General features: G+C 42.9%; 3 protein-coding genes across 4 annotated transcripts in view; 1 reads left to right on the plus strand and 2 right to left on the minus strand.

Annotated features, from left to right (window-relative positions):
- Positions 1-1,924: 1,924 nt before the first annotated feature.
- On the minus strand, positions 1,925-21,227 carry DHODH (dihydroorotate dehydrogenase (quinone)). Of its 2 annotated transcripts, none has more exons than XM_075189128.1 (9): positions 21,154-21,227; positions 8,309-8,521; positions 7,737-7,936; positions 6,898-6,980; positions 5,969-6,156; positions 5,582-5,695; positions 2,783-2,936; positions 2,539-2,698; positions 1,925-2,305 (listed from the first exon to the last, which is right to left on the minus strand). In XM_075189128.1, exons 2-9 carry the CDS (start codon positions 8,417-8,419, stop codon positions 2,224-2,226), a joined length of 1,092 nt encoding a protein of 363 aa, XP_075045229.1. In that variant the 5' UTR covers positions 8,420-8,521; positions 21,154-21,227; the 3' UTR covers positions 1,925-2,223. The 2 variants fall into 2 exon arrangements, with proteins under 2 accessions (XP_075045229.1, XP_075045228.1); XM_075189127.1 differs by lacking the exon at positions 21,154-21,227 and adding an exon at positions 9,680-9,785.
- On the minus strand, positions 2,945-4,358 carry LOC142104054 (uncharacterized; the record flags this gene model as incomplete). The annotated part of the gene is made up of 2 exons (XM_075188504.1): positions 2,945-3,753; positions 4,041-4,358. Coding segments are annotated over 2 exons (897 nt in total), but the record flags the coding sequence as incomplete, so codon positions are not given.
- LOC142104455 (polycystin-1-like protein 2) overlaps positions 9,792-21,268 on the plus strand; it is a 35,077-nt gene continuing 23,600 nt past the window's right edge. The window contains exon 1 of the mRNA XM_075189125.1: positions 9,792-9,807. Within this exon, the coding sequence (XP_075045226.1) occupies positions 9,801-9,807 (7 nt within the window). The 5' untranslated portion in view covers positions 9,792-9,800. The remainder of the gene's footprint in view (positions 9,808-21,268) is intronic.

The following is a 21,268-nucleotide window of genomic DNA, read 5'->3' on the forward strand; positions in this document are numbered from 1 at the left end:
ATATTTTCCTTCCATTTTATTTTGAACTTCCTGCTTCCATCTCACCCCCCAATCTAATAATCTTTCCACCAATCAACAGAAGCTACTTAATGACTATTACTGTTGAGAACATGACAATAAATTCTAACTATCAAGTTTGCTGCCTAGGTGTTAGGAAATCACTCTAACAATTCAACCTCCAGCCACTAGAGGCTGCTGCTGCTGCACTTGAACTCACCCTAGACCAAGATGGCCAGTATGGCCTCAGAAAAACCTACCTTAGTTTCTGTTTGGGCTTATAAATAGGTATTTCCTGATAAACCCCTTGGTTTAGTATTTTGCTTTGTACCAGTGACCGTTACATCCTGCGTCGTGAATGCAGCTAGTTTGACTATCTCACACTTGTCTACTCTCCTGGAAGGAGGCTCCCGAATTTCAGGGAGTCCTCCTGGACTCCCAGAAGAGTAGGCAAACCTCCGGGATTCGCCGAAATTCATGGCTTTGAATGGTGGGGGCGGGGCTTAATTGCATCATTAACCCCGCCCCCACTATGCAATACCGTCACCACGTCCCCTCCTACCCCCCCCCTGTCACAAGTTTTGAAAGTTGGCATGCACGCTCTATCTGCTCATCAATTGTACTGAATCCAGGCTGCACATGACTATTCCCAATCTGTGTATCCATACATCCCAACATTTATACTTGCAAATTTGGAATAAAATACACCCCACCCAGACCAAAATGCTAACCGTGGACAAAAAACTGCCTATTTCAGTGTAAGTTCCACCCATTTTGAGGACTGTCCCACAGCAATCAGGACAGTGGAGAGGTCTGGCTGATCCAGGGTAAAGAACCTAGCCTGAGTCTCATACCTCCTAACAAATGGGGAGAAGTGTCATGTCAGACTGTGGCATTCCTAGCGCTTCTGCAGTAATACTCCAACTGACCCCCCCAGATTTAAAGACCCTGTACTGCCATGCGCACCTGTGGCTGGTGGGCCTGGCAGACATTACTCCTGGCATTCTGGGCCCCGGTACAGATGGCATGGCATTCGACTGTTCTTGTCCTGCTTATCCAGTGCACAAAATCCAGTCTGCATCTATTGTCAGATAAGCCGACCCAATCTACCAACATAACTTGTTTCAGGACTTTTTTCTGACTGCACCCACTCTGGTATTCCCTACCTCGTAGGCTATTCTAGCCAGTTACTGCCCCTCTGCACAGTCCACTTAAACTTACAGTTATTACCGGATCATAAAGCATCACTAAGGGCCTCTACCCATTGCAATCTGGCTGGACCAATATGCAATATGTAGCACTTAACCTCATGTATCAAACTCCTATTGTCCTACAGATTGTAAGCTTGCGAGCAGGGCCCTCTTACCCCTCCGTCTGTATGTATTAACCAGTAGTATTTTATTACTGTGTATTTGTTCCCAATTATAAAGAGCTGTGAAGTAGGTTGGTGAAGGATAAATCATCTGATTGGTTGGTGCAAGTCAAAGCCTTTGTTCTCCGTACCATGTCTATTTTCTGTGACGATAGATGAGATTTTTATATATTGGAGAGAGTATTATAGTATTATAAAATATGTAGTTCCAATCCAAAACAAGTTCAATAATCATCTAACCTAATTCGATCGGAGTGTCATTGGGCACGTTCATAAATGTAGATGGGAAATTATCAGCATCAGCCAATCACAGGGGAGATGGCGAACGTCTTTCCCAGCACAAGTGGTAATCTATGAAAAGTACTGATCATCATCACCAAGCACGGTGTAAGACAATGTATGTAGATATTAATGTATAGATGACTGAGGATTTAGGGGTATAATAACAATGTGTCGGGTAGGAATTATCTACGAGTAGCAACATAAGTATTTTTACATCCGATATAAAAGGTTTTATGTACATTAATCCCTAAAAAGCTCAAGAGAAACAACAGATTTATTAAATTAATCTTTATTGATATGATCGGTTCTTCTCAGACTCACTAACAAGGTCCTCAAACTTCGGAGAAGTACTAAGTTGCGCCGTGTCCAGGTGAAAGCACAACCAGAGGCTCACACTCTAAACTGTGACACGTAGGCTGCACGCTGTGACACGGATGGAAAAAAACCTTCCAGGACCAATAACGGGGATGTAGACCGCACATCCTCAGGGATCTGGTCTCCATGTTCCTTGTTCTTCATCGCTGCCTTCATAAGAATCTCCTTTCTGTTATATTCATACACAAGGAATTTGCTCATGATTTGGCTGTTGCATCCTGAATTTTTGTCCTATGATCAGCACCCACAGCTTCTGAGACACTGGAAAATCCTTCCTCGCTGTGAGGAGAGAACAGAGCACAGGGTGAATCTCCAAAACTAGACCACAGCTTCGTAATCCCCACCTCGGATAGTGCACGTTGTACTTCAGGAGTATCAAACGTTACGTATCCGTCGGAGAGGCAGTGAATAGCCATCATTTTACGAAAGACTATCACAAAAAATATATTATACATTACATTCTATATAAACAAAGCACATAGACCATTTGGGACACATCCTCTGTCACTCACATAAGCAACTCCCCCAGTTCCCGAGTTACTTTCCCTACAACAGGAGGACCTTGGTAAGCGAGCGCTGTGTACAGCTGAACAAGAGAGGCTCCTGCGCGGATCTTCTGTAGGGCATCCCGGCCACAGCCGACGCCCCCCACGCCAATGATTGGAACTTTGCCTGAGGGCGAAATAAGTAATCAGAGGGTGTTGGCGCTGCCAGCGGAGCAGGAGTCAGCCGAGCGATCACCCACATAGGTCTCACCTGAGGTCAGCGCATACATCTCTCTCACGGTCTCCGTCGCCATGTCTCGAAGTGGAGCTCCGCTCAGCCCACCAGACTCGCATCTCTGGGGGTCCTTCAGGGATGAGGGCCGAGCGATTGTGGTGTTAGTGACGATCAGCCCATCAATACCAAGCTGGGTGCACATTCAAAAGAAACGCAATTTATCATTACGAATATATGTTAAAAAATAAGTAAAGGTGCTTGTAATTGTAGGGAATTATGTAATATAATACACATGTAACAAGGGTGTTTATAATAGGCTAAATAAGTCCACCGTGCTCTCTCTCACTCCTCCGCAGCATGTCGCCATGTTTGGGGAGGAGCTTCTGAACACAGACATAGGCTGAGTGACAGTTTGGCAACATTTCTCTTCACATATGCATTATATGGATTGGTTGATAGGAAGAAAAGAATACTTCATCTCCCTCTCCTGTCCCTTCTTCTCCTTTTCCCCTCTCTCTCTCCTGTCCCTCCTTCTCCTTCTCCTCACTCTCCTGTCCCTTTTTCTCCTTCTCCTCACTCTCCTGTCCCTTCTTCTCCTTCTCCTCTCTCTCATGTCCCTTCTTCTCCTCCTTCTCTCTCTCATGTCCCTTCTTCTCCTCCTTCTCTCTCTCATGTCCCTTCTTCTCCTCCTTCTCTCTCTCATGTCCCTTCTTCTCTCTCTCATGTCCCTTCTTCTCCTTCTCTCTCTCCTGTCCCTTCTTCTCCTCCTTCTCTCTCTCATGTCCCTTCTTCTCCTCCTTCTCTCTCTCATGTCCCTTCTCCTCTCTCTCATGTCCCTTCTTCTCCTTCTCCTCTCTCTCATGTCCCTTCTTCTCCTCCTTCTCTCGCTCATGTCCCTTCTTCTCCTCCTTCTCTCTCTCATGTCCCTTCTTCTCCTCCTTCTCTCTCTCATGTCCCTTCTTCTCCTCCTTCTCTCTCTCATGTCCCTTCTTCTCCTCCTTCTCTCTCTCTCATGTCCCTTCTTCTCCTTCTCTCTCTCATGTCCCTTCTTCTCTCTCTCTCATGTCCCTTCTCCTTCCCCTTGCTCTCATGTCCCTTCTTCTCCTACCCCTCCCTCTCTCTCATGTCCCTTCTTCTCCTCCTTCTCTCTCTCATGTCCCTTCTCCTTCCCCTTGCTCTCATGTCCCTTCTTCTCCTTCTCGCTCTCATGACCCATCTTCTCCTTCCCCTCCCTCATGTCCCTTCTTCTCCTCCTTCTCTCTCTCTCATGTCCCTTCTTCTCCCTCTTATGTACCTTCTTCTCCTTCTCTCTCTCCTGTCCCTTCTCCTTCTCCTCTCTCTCATGTCCCTCCTTCTCCTCTCTCTCATGTCCCTTCTTCTCTCTCTCATGTCCCTTCTTCTCCTCCTTCTCTCTCTCATGTCCCTTCTCCTCCTTCTCTCTCTCATGTCCCTTCTTATCCTTCTCTCTCTCATGTCCCTTCTCCTCCTTCTCTCTCTCATGTCCCTTCTCTTCCTTCTCTCTCTCATGTCCCTTCTCTCTCTCATGTCCCTTCTTCTCCTTCTCTCTCTCCTGTCCCTTCTTCTCTCTCTCATGTGCCTTCTTCTTCTTCTCTCATGTCCCTTCTCTCTCTCTCTCATGTCCCTTCTTCTCCTCCTTCTCTCTCATGTCCCTTCTTCTCTCTCTCATGTCCCTTCTTCTCCTCCTCTCTCATGTCTTCTTCTTCTTCTCTCTCTCATGTCCCTTCTTCTCTCTCTCATGTCCCTTCTTCTCCCTCATGTCCCTTCTTCTCCCTCTCATGTCCCTTCTTCTCCCTCTCATGTCCCTTCTTCTCCCTCTCATGTCCCTTCTTCTCCCTCTCATGTCCCTTCTTCTCCCTCTCATGTCCTTTCTTCTCCTTCCCCTTGCTCTCATGTCCTTTCTTCTCCTTCCCCTCCCTCTCATTTCCCTTCTTCTCCTTCCCCTCCCTCACTCTCTCATGTCCCTTCTCCTTCTCATGTCCCATCTTCTCCTTCCCCTCTCTCTCATGTCCCTTCTTCTCCTCCTTCTCTCTCTCTCTCTCTCTCATGTCCCTTCTTCTCCTTCCCCTCGCTCTCATGTCCCTTCTTCTCCTTCCCCTCGCTCTCATGTCCCTTCTTCTCCTTCCCCTCGCTCTCATGTCCCTTCTTCTCCTTCCCCTCGCTCTCATGTCCCTTCTTCTCCTTCCCCTCGCTCTCATGTCCCTTCTTCTCCTTCCCCTCGCTCTCATGTCCCTTCTTCTCCTTCCCCTCGCTCTCATGTCTTCTTCTCCTTCCCCTTGCTCTCATGTCCCTTCTTCTCCTTCCCCTCGCTCTCATGACCCTTCTTCTCCTTCTCTCTCTCATGTCCCTTCTTCTCCTTCTTCTCTCTCCCCCATGTCCCTCCTCCCTACACTTCCTCTCTCTTACTCTTCCCAGACTGGCAGTCACCTCACTACAGTGATCACAGAAAAAAAGCACAGGAGACTCCCTCCCTGTCACCCTGCAATTAAGTACTGACCAGAGTACTGGGGGAGGAGGGAAGAGACATGTTTTGGCAGATAGACCACCTAATCTCTACCTCCCCTAGGATGGAGCCACCTGAGATAACGTTCTCACCTCAAGGGGAGTATGGCTCTGTTGTGGCTTCTATAATATCATGATCTAGATAATCCAGATGACTGAAGGTCAGGTATACATACTGCTGTAACATAATGTGTTGTGTACAGAAAGGCAAAACTGTATCCCCCCAAAATTTTATTTAATGGCAAAGTACTTTGTAAAACTCCCACATATATATGTCTACATTATAAATTTATAATAAACATGTCCTTTTTTTACCTCTGTTACTACACTGGCAATGTCCTCCTTATCATGTATGGTCAGATCAGGTGCGATCTTCACTAGTAACGCGGGCCTGTGTTCCCTGGGCAGGGCGTTTCGGGCACTCACTACCTAGAGGGAAGAATCCACAGACAAGCAGCCTCTAATATGAATACAGATTATTAGAACACCTTTTTGATGTTAGAGCATTTTAAAAAAGGAAACTACAATGATGAGTAAATAATACTTACGGCTAATATATTTAATTTACAAATAAGATGCAGCAAATTCTATATGATCAACATTGCAAATCTTTAATGTTTTTCCTGTTGACCACAAACACAGATGAGAACGGACACATGGAGTAGGAATGACTGCGCTAGACAGTCATAAGCAATGTCCCACCTTGGCCAGTAGGTGGTGCAGTTGCTCTCTGCCCTGAAGGTCCCTCAGACCCGGAGTGTTTGGACTGGATACATTAATAACAAGGTAATCAGCGAGAGGTCCGAGCTCTTGGACTCCTCTTGTGTAATCTGCAGCTGCATCTTCTGAGGTCTTGTTCTTCCCCAGGTTTACACCAAGCGGCATTCCCTCTAAGAGAAAGAGACCAGTAAGCGTCAGCAAGAGAACACAATTCAACCAAGAGATGCATGTTACGTGGGAACAGCATCGGTGTAAAAGGATAAAGTGAAACATAGAAACTATTGCAATAGGATGCATACAATAAAACGATTAACTACCGTTGAAGATCATTAATACAAAAGGAAAATAGAGGTATTTCATGCAAGAATTGTTTAATCAAGAAGATCTTTGCCTTTTCTTCTAAGGCTTTAACAGACATTCAATTGCAGTTAAACTCCATTGTTTTAGCAATGGATTGTATTTAATATGAACCGTTGCTACAGGTTATACTGGAGCTCCCTTATACACATAACTTGGAGGTTGTCTTTTTATCGGTTGATACAGGCCCTGTGTGCATGATCGATGGTAGGGCTCAGTGGTTAGCACTTCTGCCTCACAGCACTGTGGTCATGAGTTCGATTCCCGACTATGGCCTTATCTGTGTGGAGTTTGTATGATCTCCCCCTGTTTGCGTGGGTTTCCTCCAGGTGCTCTGGTTTCACCCTGCACTCCAAAAACATACTGGTAGGTTAATTGGCTGCTATTAAAATAAACTTAGTTTCCCTCGGTCTGTGTGTTTGTATGTTAGAGAATTTAGACCGTAAGCTCCAATGGGGCAGGGACTGATGTGAGCGAGTTCTCTGTTCAGCGCTGCGGAATTAGTGGCGCTATATAAATTGATGATGATGGATCAACTAGTAAACTCTACTAACCAGATGTAAGTGTCTTCTGCTTCTCAGCCCTCTTCAGCAGTCGTTGGTGAACAGCTTCTATACCGTGACTGTTAAACCCATACCTGGAGAAGAAACACAGACTATTAGCAGCTGGGATGCTTTATATAGTCGTTAAAACTTACATACAGGAGTTCTACATAGATTATGCTCTTCCTGCCAACCAAAATGAGATTATGCCACTGGAATGATCAGGTTGGAAAAATTGGACATCTTCAATCCAAATAGGCTTTATTAAGTTACATAGGGCCCAAACGACAGCAAACATTATCAAATTTAGATTCGGACCGATCATCTGTTTATCAGGCGTATTGGTAAATCTGGTTAGTTGATGACCATGATATATTTGTGTGTGTGGTCATTGGCCAGCCGTCTGCTTCGGTCCCATGATCAGACTGAACATTGGATAAGTGTGATTTTGCCCCACCACATGATATGTCCATACTGGACATAGACATATTCTGTAAAAGCCAAGGATCAGTGCTTTCAGGTACTCCTCTAAAGAGGAAGGGCGCCCCCATTCCCCAACCTGCGGACCCCAAAGGCCCCTTTCAAAGGCAAGGGTTTTCCGATCCCTCCCTTCGCTGTAAGGTAGCAGTGCCCCGTCTCAGGATGATGGGACTAGGCCCTCTGATAAGAACGGACACTACATTTGACCTTAGCCAAAAGACAAAGTCGTTCAGCAATCAGTCCAAATGACCAGTGTCGCCTAAATTAGTTTTGCCTTTCAAAAATTGTTAGGTGCATTCCATCATGGTTTGGTTGAGCGAAAATCTGCAAAACTTAACAACAAAAAACAAACAAAGATAACTTCTGGTTACCTATTGATAATTGCTCTGTCCTGCAGAAGGCGAAACACTCTAGGCTTTGGGTTTCCATCCTGAGGATTTGGTGTAACACTTCCAACTTCTACAAAACCAAAACCCATTTTGAAGATTCCGTCCACAGCTTCTGCATGCTTATCAAACCCCGCGGCTAAGCCCACTGGGTTCCGGAACGTGTGACCTAGTACGGTCATCTCCTAGGAGAAAGGAAGTCTGGATGAGAAGGGGGCAAAAATAGGTCAAAGGCCTGTGACCTAAAACTCTTAGAGTGCCGCTGTTTTCGATACACACTGAAGGCAGCCATTGTGTGCTCAAGGAACCCTCAGGTGCAGCCTAGGGGGTACATTTATCAAACCCTAATAAATTCATACTCCGCACTCTCATGAACGTTGTTTCAGCACACAAAAAGGATGACCTCACTAAGCAACAGATAAGCTGGAAAAGGTCAGAGATAAAGACATAGCATGTGTTTGTTAGGGATCTATAAACAGGACATTTTGCTGAATAAAGCTGGATATATGTCAACAGGGATAATAAATATAACTTTAATCACAAACGTCTGTACATACCAGATTCTGCAAACTGTGCTGTGTGCATCGTGGAACCAGACCAAGAGCTGCAAACCTTATAGATAACGTATGCGCTAGCTCAGGGGAAACCAGTTTCTGTAGCGCTGGCATTAAATATTCTGCATAGAAATGCTCATCCCCTTTTACAGTAAGATAGGAGGAAAACAGAAGACCTCCACCTCCCAGCACAATGACCGCATCCTTCAACCGGCGCTGAAACACAGAGCGAATGAGGAACAGAGATGTTAGTTTGTTGGGTGAACGTTTTGGCTGGTGTCACATGAGCAGTTTAGAACACTACTATTCTCCAGCCATGAATGTGCAGTGTTCCGAAGCTCTAATAGTGGCTGATTAGGTACAGAGCGAGTAAAGCCCCATTATTACATTTATGTCTGTCTGGATTAAATGAGTGCCCATGTGCTTGGGTAGTCTGTTATTCCATAGAGATCAGCCATGCAAAGCATGTTCATAGTGTCCGCATACTAACACATATTAGCTGTCTTACTGGCAAAAGATCTGAGCACACAATGTGTCACCTCGTAAACCAAAAGTTCCTCACCGATTGGTCAAGGCCACTAAATATGAATCACAAAGCTGTTTTAGCTGGCTCAAATGAGATTCTCACATTGCAAACTTATTGCATACTGCCAATAAACATTTTAATTACTAATCACATTTTAATTTTACTTTGTACAAATCACCATTTTTTTTTTAAACAAGAATAATTAAAATGTATGCATTTAAATGCAACATGTGCACTAAACCATTAGATTGATCGCTGATTGGTGGCAGCAATTAAGTAGAAATTTTGCACAATTTTGTTAGTGCAGTTACTATAGGATAGTACTCTATTGATGGCCATCCATGAGTCACTAAGTTTATTCACACACTTAATTTAGGTCCTGGCTGAAAAAGTCACACAGCTCCTGACCAACAGCTCTCACTTTCAGGGAGTGAAAATTACAAAGGAAAATGTGATTCCTCTCTGTAACTCTGGCTGGGAACAGTAATGCTAAAATATACATATGTAATTAAACATATGTACCTTCTATAAAGGAACTTCAATATCAGCTACATCTTTCCTTTATTGTAGCAAGACAGAGATGAGCAGGGCTGTATAACTAGTAATATATAGTATATAAATGGCGTTTAGTACAGGACAGACTTCAACAGCTCCAGACCACAGATTAACCAATTACAACTGACAGCATGCACTATCATCCAGCAGATAGCAGGACATGCTGGGGCTTGTAGTTCCCCAGCAGCTGGAAAGCTAATCCTGCCACAGTGAAACGACTGGTAATTAGTTACTGACAGTCATTTCATTGTCTATCCGACAAGCTAACATGAGAAGCCGCTGTACACAGTTACCTTCACATGGGCTCCCAGCATTTTCACTTCCTGTGGCCATGATACGGTTGGCAACAGTCACGTGACCGGACGATTATACCAGGGTCGCCATTTTTGATTTGGGAAACATGAATTGACTATAATGAAAGGTGTGTTGCTCAGCGGTGTATGTGCATCTCCTTTGGTTTCACACTTTGTTTTTAATGCTCTGCATTTATTGCACTACTCCTATAGGGTTCTATAACGTTCTAAAAAATACAAATCTAATTGCACTGTTTATTAGTGTTAGCATTAGATAACAGATTTACATGCTGCAGTGTGAGTCTTGCATTCGTGGAAATGTTCCACAGGTAACTGTGTAGAAAACATAGGGTTGATTATAGATTCAAAATCTAATTCTGACAAGTAAGATATTGCAGGGAATTATCTGGAAATTTGCATATAACCAAGTGTGTGATCCCAAAATGACATCACTGCTGGATAATGGTCATCATCAGGTATTTATATAGCACCACTAATTCTGCAGCGCTGTACAGAGAGCTAACTCACATCAGTCCCTGCCTCTTGGGGGAACCCATGCAAACATGGGAAGAACATACAACATACTTGCCTACTTACAGGCAGTGCAGTCCTGGAGAGGGGCGTGACTAGAGGGAGGGGCAGGGCGAGGTAAATCGCGTAATTTTGGCCTCGACCCCGTGACGGAAATGATGTTTTGTCACCGGGGGCAGAGCCAAAATGACACGATTCCACGTGGATTGCGTTATTTTGGCCAGGGAATTGCGGGATGCGGGAGACTTGCCTGCTCGTCCGGGAGAGTGACACGGATTTCGGGAGTCTACCGGACATTCCAGGAGTGTTGGCAAGTATGACATACAAACTCCACACTGGTAAAACCATGTTCTGGAATCAAACTCATGACCCCAGTGCTGTGAGGCAGAAGTGCCGCCCAGACTATTAGCAGCCCGCCCGTATGATTATCCTATCACCCTTGATATTATCATTATTACGCATATTGGTAAATGCACTGAGAAGATGCCAATTATCAGCCATCTTCCGACTGTACTAAAAGACCCCAGTGACTGCAGAAAAAATCCGTCCAATTGCCACATGATCTGATGTCATCTAGTTCGGCCACCTATATGAGTAGCAGAACTGGACAGTGATCCTGTCACCCAGCTATCGTTGCATGTGTTGGCAATACCAACGTCCCACCATTTGTAAATTTAAAATCAGAACATTGGGCGCAAAAAGTGGGCGTGGTCACAATACACCAAGCATGGTAATGTTATGATGGGGTGCACCAAGTCCCTGGTGGGTGTGCCTTGTGCTTCAAAAACACCACCAGACTGCCCCCCAAACTCCTGGTGAGTGGGATATACCTCCCAACATTTCCTGCAGTTAGGAAAAAGTCCTGGCTAGAGTGATAGTCCCCTCAAATCAGACTGCCCTGCCTAAATCGGGAGAGATGGGAGGTATAGCATGGTTTAGAAAATTAAAGCAATGTCTGATTGGTTGATTTGTACATCACCACCTTTTCTACACACTAGTCAAACAGTGAGTTATTATATAGGTAACCATGAAGCACTAGTGCTCGTTGTTCTGGTACTCCAGTTGTCAGTGTGCCGTTGTTCTGATACTCCAATTGTCAGTGTGTCGTTGTTCTGATACTCCAATTGTCAGTGTGCCGTTGTTCTGATACTCCAGTTGTCGGTGTGCCGTTGTTCTGATACTCCAATTGTCGGTGTGCCTTTGTTCTGGTACTCCAGTTGTCAGTGTGCCGTTGTTCTGGTACTCCAGTTGTCGGTGTGCCGTTGTTCTGGTACTCCAGTTGTCGGTGTGCCGTTGTTCTGGAACTCCAGTTGTCGGTGTGCCGTTGTTCTGGAACTCCAGTTGTCGGTGTGCCGTTGTTCTGGTACTCCAATTGTCAGTATGCCGTTGTTCTGGTACTCCAGTTGTCAGTGTGCCATTGTTCTGGTACTCCAGTTGTCGGTGTGCCGTTGTTCTGGTACTCCAGTTGTCGGTGTGCCGTTGTTCTGGTACTCCAGTTGTCGGTGTGCCTTTGTTCTGGTACTCCAATTGTCGGTGTGCCTTTGTTCTGGTACTCCAGTTGTCGGTGTGCCGTTCTGGTACTCCAGTTGTCAGTGTGCCGTTGTTCTGGTACTCCAGTTGTCAGTGTGCCGTTGTTCTGGTACTCCAGTTGTCAGTGTGCCGTTGTTCTGGTACTCCAGTTGTCGGTGTGCCGTTGTTCTGGTACTCCAGTTGTCGGTGTGCCGTTGTTCTGGTACTCCAGTTGTCGGTGTGCCTTTGTTCTGGTACTCCAGTTGTCGGTGTGCCTTTGTTCTGGTACTCCAGTTGTCGGTGTGCCGTTGTTCTGGTACTCCAGTTGTCGGTGTGCCGTTGTTCTGATACTCCAGTTGTCGGTGTGCCGTTGTTCTGCTACTCCAGTTGTCGGTGTGCCGTTGTTCTGATACTCCAATTGTCGGTGTGCCGTTGTTCTGATACTCCAATTGTCGGTGTGCCGTTGTTCTGGTACTCCAGTTGTCGGTGTGCCGTTGTTCTGGTACTCCAGTTGTCGGTGTGCCGTTGTTCTGGTACTCCAGTTGTCGGTGTGCCGTTGTTCTGGTACTCCAGTTGTCAGTGTGCCGTTGTTCTGGTACTCCAGTTGTCAGTGTGCCGTTGTTCTGGTACTCCAGTTGTCTGTGTGCCGTTGTTCTGGTACTCCAGTTGTCTGTGTGCCGTTGTTCTGGTACTCCAGTTGTCTGTGTGCCGTTGTTCTGGTACTCCAGTTGTCTGTGTGCCGTTGTTCTGGTACTCCAGTTGTCTGTGTGCCGTTGTTCTGGTACTCCAGTTGTCTGTGTGCCGTTGTTCTGGTACTCCAGTTGTCGGTGTGCCTTTGTTCTGGTACTCCAGTTGTCGGTGTGCCTTTGTTCTGGTACTCCAGTTGTCGGTGTGCCTTTGTTCTGGTACTCCAGTTGTCGGTGTGCCTTTGTTCTGGTACTCCAGTTGTCGGTGTGCCTTTGTTCTGGTACTCCAGTTGTCGGTGTGCCGTTGTTCTGATACTCCAATTGTCGGTGTGCCGCTGTTCTGATACTCCAGTTGTCTGTGTGCCGTTGTTCTGGTACTCCAGTTGTCGGTGTGCCGTTGTTCTGGTACTCCAGTTGTCGGTGTGCCTTTGTTCTGGTACTCCAGTTGTCGGTGTGCCTTTGTTCTGGTACTCCAGTTGTCGGTGTGCCGTTGTTCTGGTACTCCAGTTGTCGGTGTGCCGTTGTTCTGGTACTCCAGTTGTCGGTGTGCCGTTGTTCTGGTACTCCAGTTGTCGGTGTGCCGTTGTTCTGGTACTCCAGTTGTCGGTGTGCCGTTGTTCTGGTACTCCAGTTGTCGGTGTGCCGTTGTTCTGGTACTCCAGTTGTCGGTGTGCCGTTGTTCTGGTACTCCAGTTGTCGGTGTGCCGTTGTTCTGGTACTCCAGTTGTCGGTGTGCCGTTGTTCTGGTACTCCAGTTGTCGGTGTGCCGTTGTTCTGGTACTCCAGTTGTCGGTGTGCCGTTGTTCTGGTACTCCAGTTGTCGGTGTGCCGTTGTTCTGGTACTCCAGTTGTCGGTGTGCCGTTGTTCTGATACTCCAGTTGTCGGTGTGCCGTTGTTCTGATACTCCAATTGTCGGTGTGCCGTTGTTCTGGTACTCCAGTTGTCTGTGTGCCGTTGTTCTGATACTCCAGTTGTCTGTGTGCCGTTGTTCTGATACTCCAATTGTCAGTGTGCCGTTGTTCTGATACTCCAATTGTCAGTGTGCCGTTGTTCTGATACTCCAGTTGTCAGTGTGCCGTTGTTCTGGTACTCCAGTTGTCGGTGTGCCGTTGTTCTGGTACTCCAGTTGTCGGTGTGCCGTTGTTCTGGTACTCCAGTTGTCGGTGTGCCGTTGTTCTGGTACTCCAGTTGTCGGTGTGCCGTTGTTCTGGTACTCCAGTTGTCGGTGTGCCGTTGTTCTGGTACTCCAGTTGTCGGTGTGCCGTTGTTCTGATACTCCAGTTGTCGGTGTGCCGTTGTTCTGATACTCCAGTTGTCGGTGTGCCGTTGTTCTGATACTCCAATTGTCGGTGTGCCATTGTTCTGATACTCCAGTTGTCAGTGTGCCGTTGTTCTGATACTCCAGTTGTCAGTGTGCCGTTGTTCTGGTACTCCAGTTGTCAGTGTGCCGTTGTTCTGGTACTCCAGTTGTCAGTGTGCCGTTGTTCTGGTACTCCAGTTGTCAGTGTGCCGTTGTTCTGGTACTCCAATTGTCAGTGTGCCGTTGTTCTGATACTCCAGTTGTCAGTGTGCCGTTGTTCTGGTACTCAAGTTGTCAGTGTGCCGTTGTTCTGGTACTCCAGTTGTCAGTGTGCCGTTGTTCTGGTACTCCAGTTGTCAGTGTGCCGTTGTTCTGGTACTCCAGTTGTCAGTGTGCCGTTGTTCTGGTACTCCAGTTGTCAGTGTGCCATTGTTCTGGTACTCCAGTTGTCTGTGTGCCATTGTTCTGGTACTCCAGTTGTCAGTGTGCCGTTGTTCTGGTACTCCAGTTGTCGGTGTGCCGTTGTTCTGGTACTCCAGTTGTCGGTGTGCCATTGTTCTGGTACTCCAGTTGTCAGTGTGCCATTGTTCTGGTACTCCAGTTGTCAGTGTGTCGTTGTTCTGATACTCCAGTTGTCAGTGTGCCTTTGTTCTGGTACTCCAGTTGTCAGTGTGCCCTTGTTGTTAAAAGAGTCAGTATGCAATATTATTCCAACAAGATCTGAAACCAGCTTGGAAATAAGGTAAATAATTGCTGCTGTTTGCTGATAATGTCGTACACACAGATATAATGTACAGTTACTATGAGGAGCGCTGCTAAACCATTTAACGAGGAGGTAAATGCTAGGAGCAGTGTGTACAAAGCTCAGTTTTAAATGTATCCACGGAAACAGAAGAACTAGTGGAATAAATGTAGGGATATATCTCCGGAGGTGCATTAAAGATCTAACAGTGAGTAAGACAATCATTGGAAAAGTGTCATTTTTCTTAATTTTGTCAGAAAGTGAATGGACCATACTTGCTACATCTTAAAATCTAAATAAATAAAGTGATACTAAGGGGTAGATAGAGTCTAGTTATCATCTTCTAGAATGTACTGGATAAATGATAGCTAGAATCTGATTGGTTGCTATGGGCAACACCTTCACTTTTCCTTTGTAGAAGTTGAGTAAGAAACAATTCTATTCAATAAGGTACAAAGTGTGAAAAGAAATACTTTATAGGACATTCCAGCGATGATTGTGTGATATATTATTCAGCAGGGAAATACCTAGAACAGTTGTATTTCCATCATTTTCTGGTAATATTCTTGTAAACCGTGCCGTGAGGGCCCTACGTGAGCAGGGAACCGAGGGACCCTGGGTAAGATACACACAAATAGCAGAGGGCAACCCTAGTGGTGCATTGTCCAGATAATCCTCTTGCAAATGTGAGGCAGGGTATTCAAATAACAACAAACACACAGCACAAACATACAACACCTTAATGAGAGGAGTGTGTGTGCTGAGCTCTGTGCAAACACACAGCACAAACATACAGCACATTAGTGGGAACATGCAGTAAGCACGCAAGGCAAATGTACTGTCACTGAGTGACATCCAGAATTATTACTGTGTCCTTCATTATCCTACTGCCCCCTCTCATTGATCTGTCTGTCTATATATATATATATATATATATATATATATATATATATATATATATATATATATATCTATATCATATATCTATCTATCTATGTATATCATATCATATCTATCTATGTATATCATATCTATCTATGTTTATCATATCTATCTATCTATCTCATATCATATCTATCTATCTCATATCTATCTCATATCTATCTATCTCATATCTATCAATCTATCTCATATCTATCGATGTATATCATATCTATCTATCTATGTATATCATATCTATCTAATATCATATCTATCTATCTCATATCTATCTATCTATCTCATATCTATCTATCTATCTATCTCATATCTATCTATCTATCTCATATCTATCTATCTCATATCTATCCATCTATCTCATATCTATCTATCTCATTTCTATCTATCTCATATCTATCTATCTATCTCAAATCTATCTATCTCATATATATCGATGTATATCATATCTATCTATCTATCTATGTATATCATATCTATCTATCTATGTATATCATATCTATCTATCTATGTATATCATATCTATCTATCTCATATCTATCTATCTATCTATCTCATATCTATCTATCTCATATCTATCCATCTATCTCATTTCTATCTATCTCATATCTATCTATCTATCTATCTCATATCTATCTATCTATCTCATATCATCATCATCATCTATTTATATAGCGCCATTAATTCCGCAGCGCTGTACAGAGAACTCATTCACATCAGTCCCTGCCCCATTGGAGCTTACAGTCTAAATTTACTAACACACACACTCGGACAGACAGAGAGATAGAGAGACTAGGGTCAATTTGATAGCAGCCAATTAACCTACTATCTATCTATCTATCTCCTATGTTTCTGTCTATCTCCTATTTTTCTATCTATCTATCTATCTATCTATCTATCTATCTATCTATCTATCTATCTCACATCATCTATCTATCTATTTATCTATCTATCTCATACCTATCTTATATCTACCCATCTATCTATCTATCTCTCTATCTATCTATCTATCTACCCATCTCACATCTATCTATCTATCTCTACCCATCTCACATCTATCTATCTATCTACCCATCTCACGTCTATCTATCTATCTCCTATATTTCTATCTGTCTGTCTGTCTATCTATCTATTTATCTATCTATCTGTGCAGTGCATTGAAAGATTCTAAATTTAAAATACTCTTTAGTAGGATTTTTTCACAATTCAACATTACAACCCAGGCATTAACAGCTTTAAATGAAACTGAAATGTGATGGCTAAATTACTTTATTAACATAATTCAATAACTTTTTTACACAGTACATTACATGTAGATATTTTAACAACGGAGCATAATGAATAAATAACTATATTATCAATCACTATATTAAAGTATGTCTTTATACACTACAATATATGTATAACTTCTTCCATCGAAGTTACATTGCTGGGCATGGTCCCCGCAAGATGCACTGATATATGTGGCTGCAAATAACTGTCACAGTTTCCAGACCAACCAGCAGGTCACATGTTCCAGATCACCCAGCAGGGCTGCAAATAACTGTCACAGTTTCCAGACAACCCAGCAGGTCATATGTTTCAGATCACCCAGCAGATGCACAGGGAGAGTTCACTGTCACAGTTTCCAGAGCAACCAGCAGGTGCATCGGTGTATTGTCAACTGTCACATTTTTCAGAGGACAGTGGTAATACGGAGTTGTAAATGATGGGCGAATGTTTTGCTCAACAACTCTGAAACGGTTACAATTCCAATATTTTTCTGCAAATCTACAAGACCTTTTAATTTGTCATATCTACCCATCTCACATCTATCTATCTATCTCCTATATTTCTATCTATCTGTCTGTCTATCTATCTGTCTATCTAGCTATCTATCTGTACAGTGCATTGAAAGATTCTAAATTTGAAATACTCTGAAGTAGGATTTTTTCAGAATTCAGCATTACAACCCAGGCATTAACCGCTTTAAATTAAGCTGAAATGTGATGGCTAAATGACTTTATTACCAGAATTCAATAACTTTTTTACACACTACATTACATTTAGATATTTTAACAGCAAAGCATAATGAGTAAATAACTATATTATCAATCACTATATTAAAGTATGTCTTTATACACTACAATATATATAGTGTATATAACTTCTTCCATCGAAGTTACATTGCTGGGCATGGGATGTGGGCTGGGATGTGCCCTGCTCAGACAACGGCATCATAGAAATAAGTCACTCATAAAAGTCGTTCTTATGCTAGTAATATATAGATATCAATGAACATACATATTCCAGAACATTTTCACCAATTACTGAACATTTAAAAAGTGTTAACAGCCCTTGTAATGCAAGTTTATATGTGCACAGGTGCAGTACATTACCGCAGAAGTCAGATCATTTGTCCATTAACCCCACCTAGACTCTTCTGTGTATGAAATCTATCCCTGTGACCTTGAGTGGCTCAGTCAAAATCCTGACCTCGGTGCTCCCCAACTAAGTTGGTGCAGTTTGCAAACTGGAAAGGCCAAATATTCCTTAATGTTAACATTCTAAGTTACTTTTCCCAAAAAAATGCCGTCTAATAGCTGCCAGAGGTGGTTCTATTATGTATTGACCAAGGGAAATCAGTACTCATTAAATGATGTTGTTTCAGTTGTTCAAAGTTTATTACTTTATAGTTTACTACTATCTCTCGTTGTTGAGGGGGACAATTTGAAGATAAATGTGACCAAGAAATAAAAATTCACATTCTAAAAAATAAAATGTTCAGGCCGTAAGATTTTTAAGTGTAAAAAACGTGATCAGGGCTGAATACTTTTTGATACATGACCTCTCACTCAGGCCTCAAAGACTTCTCTTGTGCTGCTCCCCACTTCTGGAACTCCGTAGCCGCCTGACCAGGCTCTCACCCAATATCCAATCTTTCATGGGTTCTTTAAAACCCACCTCTTCATTATAGTTTCCTCCCACACTCCAAAAACATACTAGTAGGTTGATTGGCTACTATCAAATTGACCCTAGTCTGTGTGTCTGTCTGTGTGTGTATGTTTGGGAATTTAGACTGTAAGCTCCAATGGGGCAGGGACTGATGTGAGTGAGTTCTCTGTACAGCGCTGCGGAATCAGTGCCGTTATATAATTAAATGGTGATGATGATGATGATGATAGTCTATCCTACACCACCTGATACTACTCCCTGTGCATGTTCTACCCACCCTTCCTCCTGTTGTCTCAGTACTGCCCTCTCCCTCTAGACTGTAAGCTCTTGTGATCAGGGCCTTCTCTACCCTCTGCCCCTCGTCTGCACCTCCTTTATCAACCTTGTATGTACTATTCTGTTTTTATGTGTGCTTTGTATTTGTAACGCTGACACTGCGGAATTTTGTGGTACCTAACAAATAAATGATGATAATGGCGACGAAGACACCAATTATAATCATAATAATTATCAATATCTATTATCACTCTACCTTTCTATATATTGTTCTCTCTACAGTATCTTTCTGTCTCTTTACTACTATAACCATAAATAGTCTAGTCTATATTCTCATTAGCGAAGAAAAAAAAAAGCTTAAAAATGTTCTCAGCAAAGGTAAATACCATTTGTATAAAATATATTTTTTCTCCTCCATTTAGATGTTGTTTTAAAGTGTAGAATATGATGGTTTGAAGTTTTTCTTTTTAAAATTAAGAATTTCTTAATTACTTTGTATTCCCTTTTTATATTAAAAGTGTATTAAGGGACATTTTTGAACACAGGTCGAGGCTGCTGATATGTATGTAATCTGAAAGACTAATTTCCGAGCACACTAAGGGTTGAAGTAATTTGCAAGTTGTCCTACAAGTAATGAGTAATGTTGTTGAAGCTCAGGTATTGATGGGGTATAATGACTTTTTTTGTTTACACCATCCAGAATTTGGATGGTGTGTGAGTATTTGTGAAACTCCCCTTTTGCTTGGCTAGTACTGATTGCCTCATTTTCATAAATAAATCACATTTTTGGTACCTAACTTCCTGTCCGCACTACCCTGCAGCCTGGATCAGGATGCATATACTACTAGCTCTGTCCTCTTGTGTATTTTTGATAAGCTGCCAACTAGGTAACTTGGGCGCTGCACGATGCCCAGGGACGAACGTTTCATTTTTGGGTTCCTGTTATTGGTTTGTGGAACATAGGAATGATTTTTTGGGTGCGAGAAGTTCTTGTTTAGCATGCGGAGGGTACCTGGCCAATGTATCAGGCGAAGCGTTGGCGTTCCTGGCACATCAGGTGAATGAGTCCTCAAGCTGGTGGGTCGGACAGGACGATACAGGTGAGTTATAATACGTGTCTGATTTGTTTTTTAAAGACTCCATGTAAACACAATTAAGATATAGCAGGGACAAAACTAGGACATATTAGTAAGAAACACAGTATCATAAGTTATGACTTCGAAGCCATTAAGTTGTGTAATGCAATGTAATGTTGAGATGTGATTCACAATTTTTCCCAAAGTGCTTGGTGAAGGGGACTACCCAGCATTAGCCAATTGATTTATTGACAAAGCAACAAAAACAACAAAGAAACAAAAAAACAGCATCTGCTAAAAGTCGTGCTAACATAATACAAAATGACTTTAAAAAAAAGAACATCGATAGCAGAATTTCTGTGGTTATTCCTAGTTTGCAAAGTTTGCTTGTGCTTACGTTGTAACATCAAAAGTGGACGAGACTAAAATAAAGTAAAAATGCACTTTTTGTATACTATTAAAGCACCGTCTGTGCATAAATAATGAGATGAAAGTAAGGGAGAAAAATACAGCTACCTCCTTACTAGTATAAAAGATGCTTAATATCCGTGCAGGACATTAAAAGTCAGTGTTAGACACAGTAGTGCATGACTTGTGTAATATTTATTTCAAGACTTGCATTTTCTATTAATGTATAGCAAAATTTGGCATATTTGTGTGGAATTTGCTATTTTAGTTTGGCCATAATTTAGGCAGAACCTGGTGGGTATTAGAGAATCTCACTGTAGTCTTACAGGGCCAAGGTATATCTGGAGAACGGAATAATTAAATCAGTTTATTTGCTGCAGGGAAGACCAGTAGAGGTGTTTTTAGGATTTATTTTTTTAATTCCATTCTGCAACAATGGAATCTTATTTTCCTAATATTCACGTTCACTCAAATGAACAGAGTCAGTGGAAATAGATTCCTATTACTGCTTTACGGTGTTTGGGGAACAAGACAAAGCAAATGACGTCTTTTATTTGGAATAACGTCAATGGCTTTTGAGGTTTTCCTGCTTCAAAATTATCGCAGACCTAATCAAATTGTTTGCTTGACAAAGTCGTCCACTTAAAAAGAATGCCACACTGGACGTTTGAGTCTGGCCATCATTATCATGGAAAATGATACCTGGCTGTCACGAACACCCAGCTTGCCTCAGATACAAAAATCTGAAACAGCTGGCCGTGACTGGCGTCACTCTAGTCACTTACCAGAGAATACACCTTATCTGCCACCACAAAGGATTTACTATGGAGTCCTTGCATTCACCAAAGCCACTTATTAATGTTTCACACTTAAATCACATACACATGTAGCATGAGCCTCACTTGGCTTCGTAAATTCACAAAGAATCACGGAGAATATGCTAGATTAAATGTATTTAATCTGAAAAATGTTTCCAAGGCTTAAGTACAAAACTGTTAATAACAAGGAATACAAAATAAGTTGCACAAATAAGTTTCAGAAATAAAATAAAAAAAATAAAGCCAGAGTCACTAACTTACTAGTTTAAGACTTGGAATGAGAGGAGTACACTTTGGGAAAGATGGCGCACTCCAACCTCGATACCGTAGGTCTCCTTATAGAGAAAAGACTCTTGACACTTGCATAGGTCA

The sequence above is a fragment of the Mixophyes fleayi genome, chromosome 10, assembly GCF_038048845.1.
Source record: "Mixophyes fleayi isolate aMixFle1 chromosome 10, aMixFle1.hap1, whole genome shotgun sequence".
NCBI lineage: Eukaryota > Metazoa > Chordata > Amphibia > Anura > Limnodynastidae > Mixophyes > Mixophyes fleayi.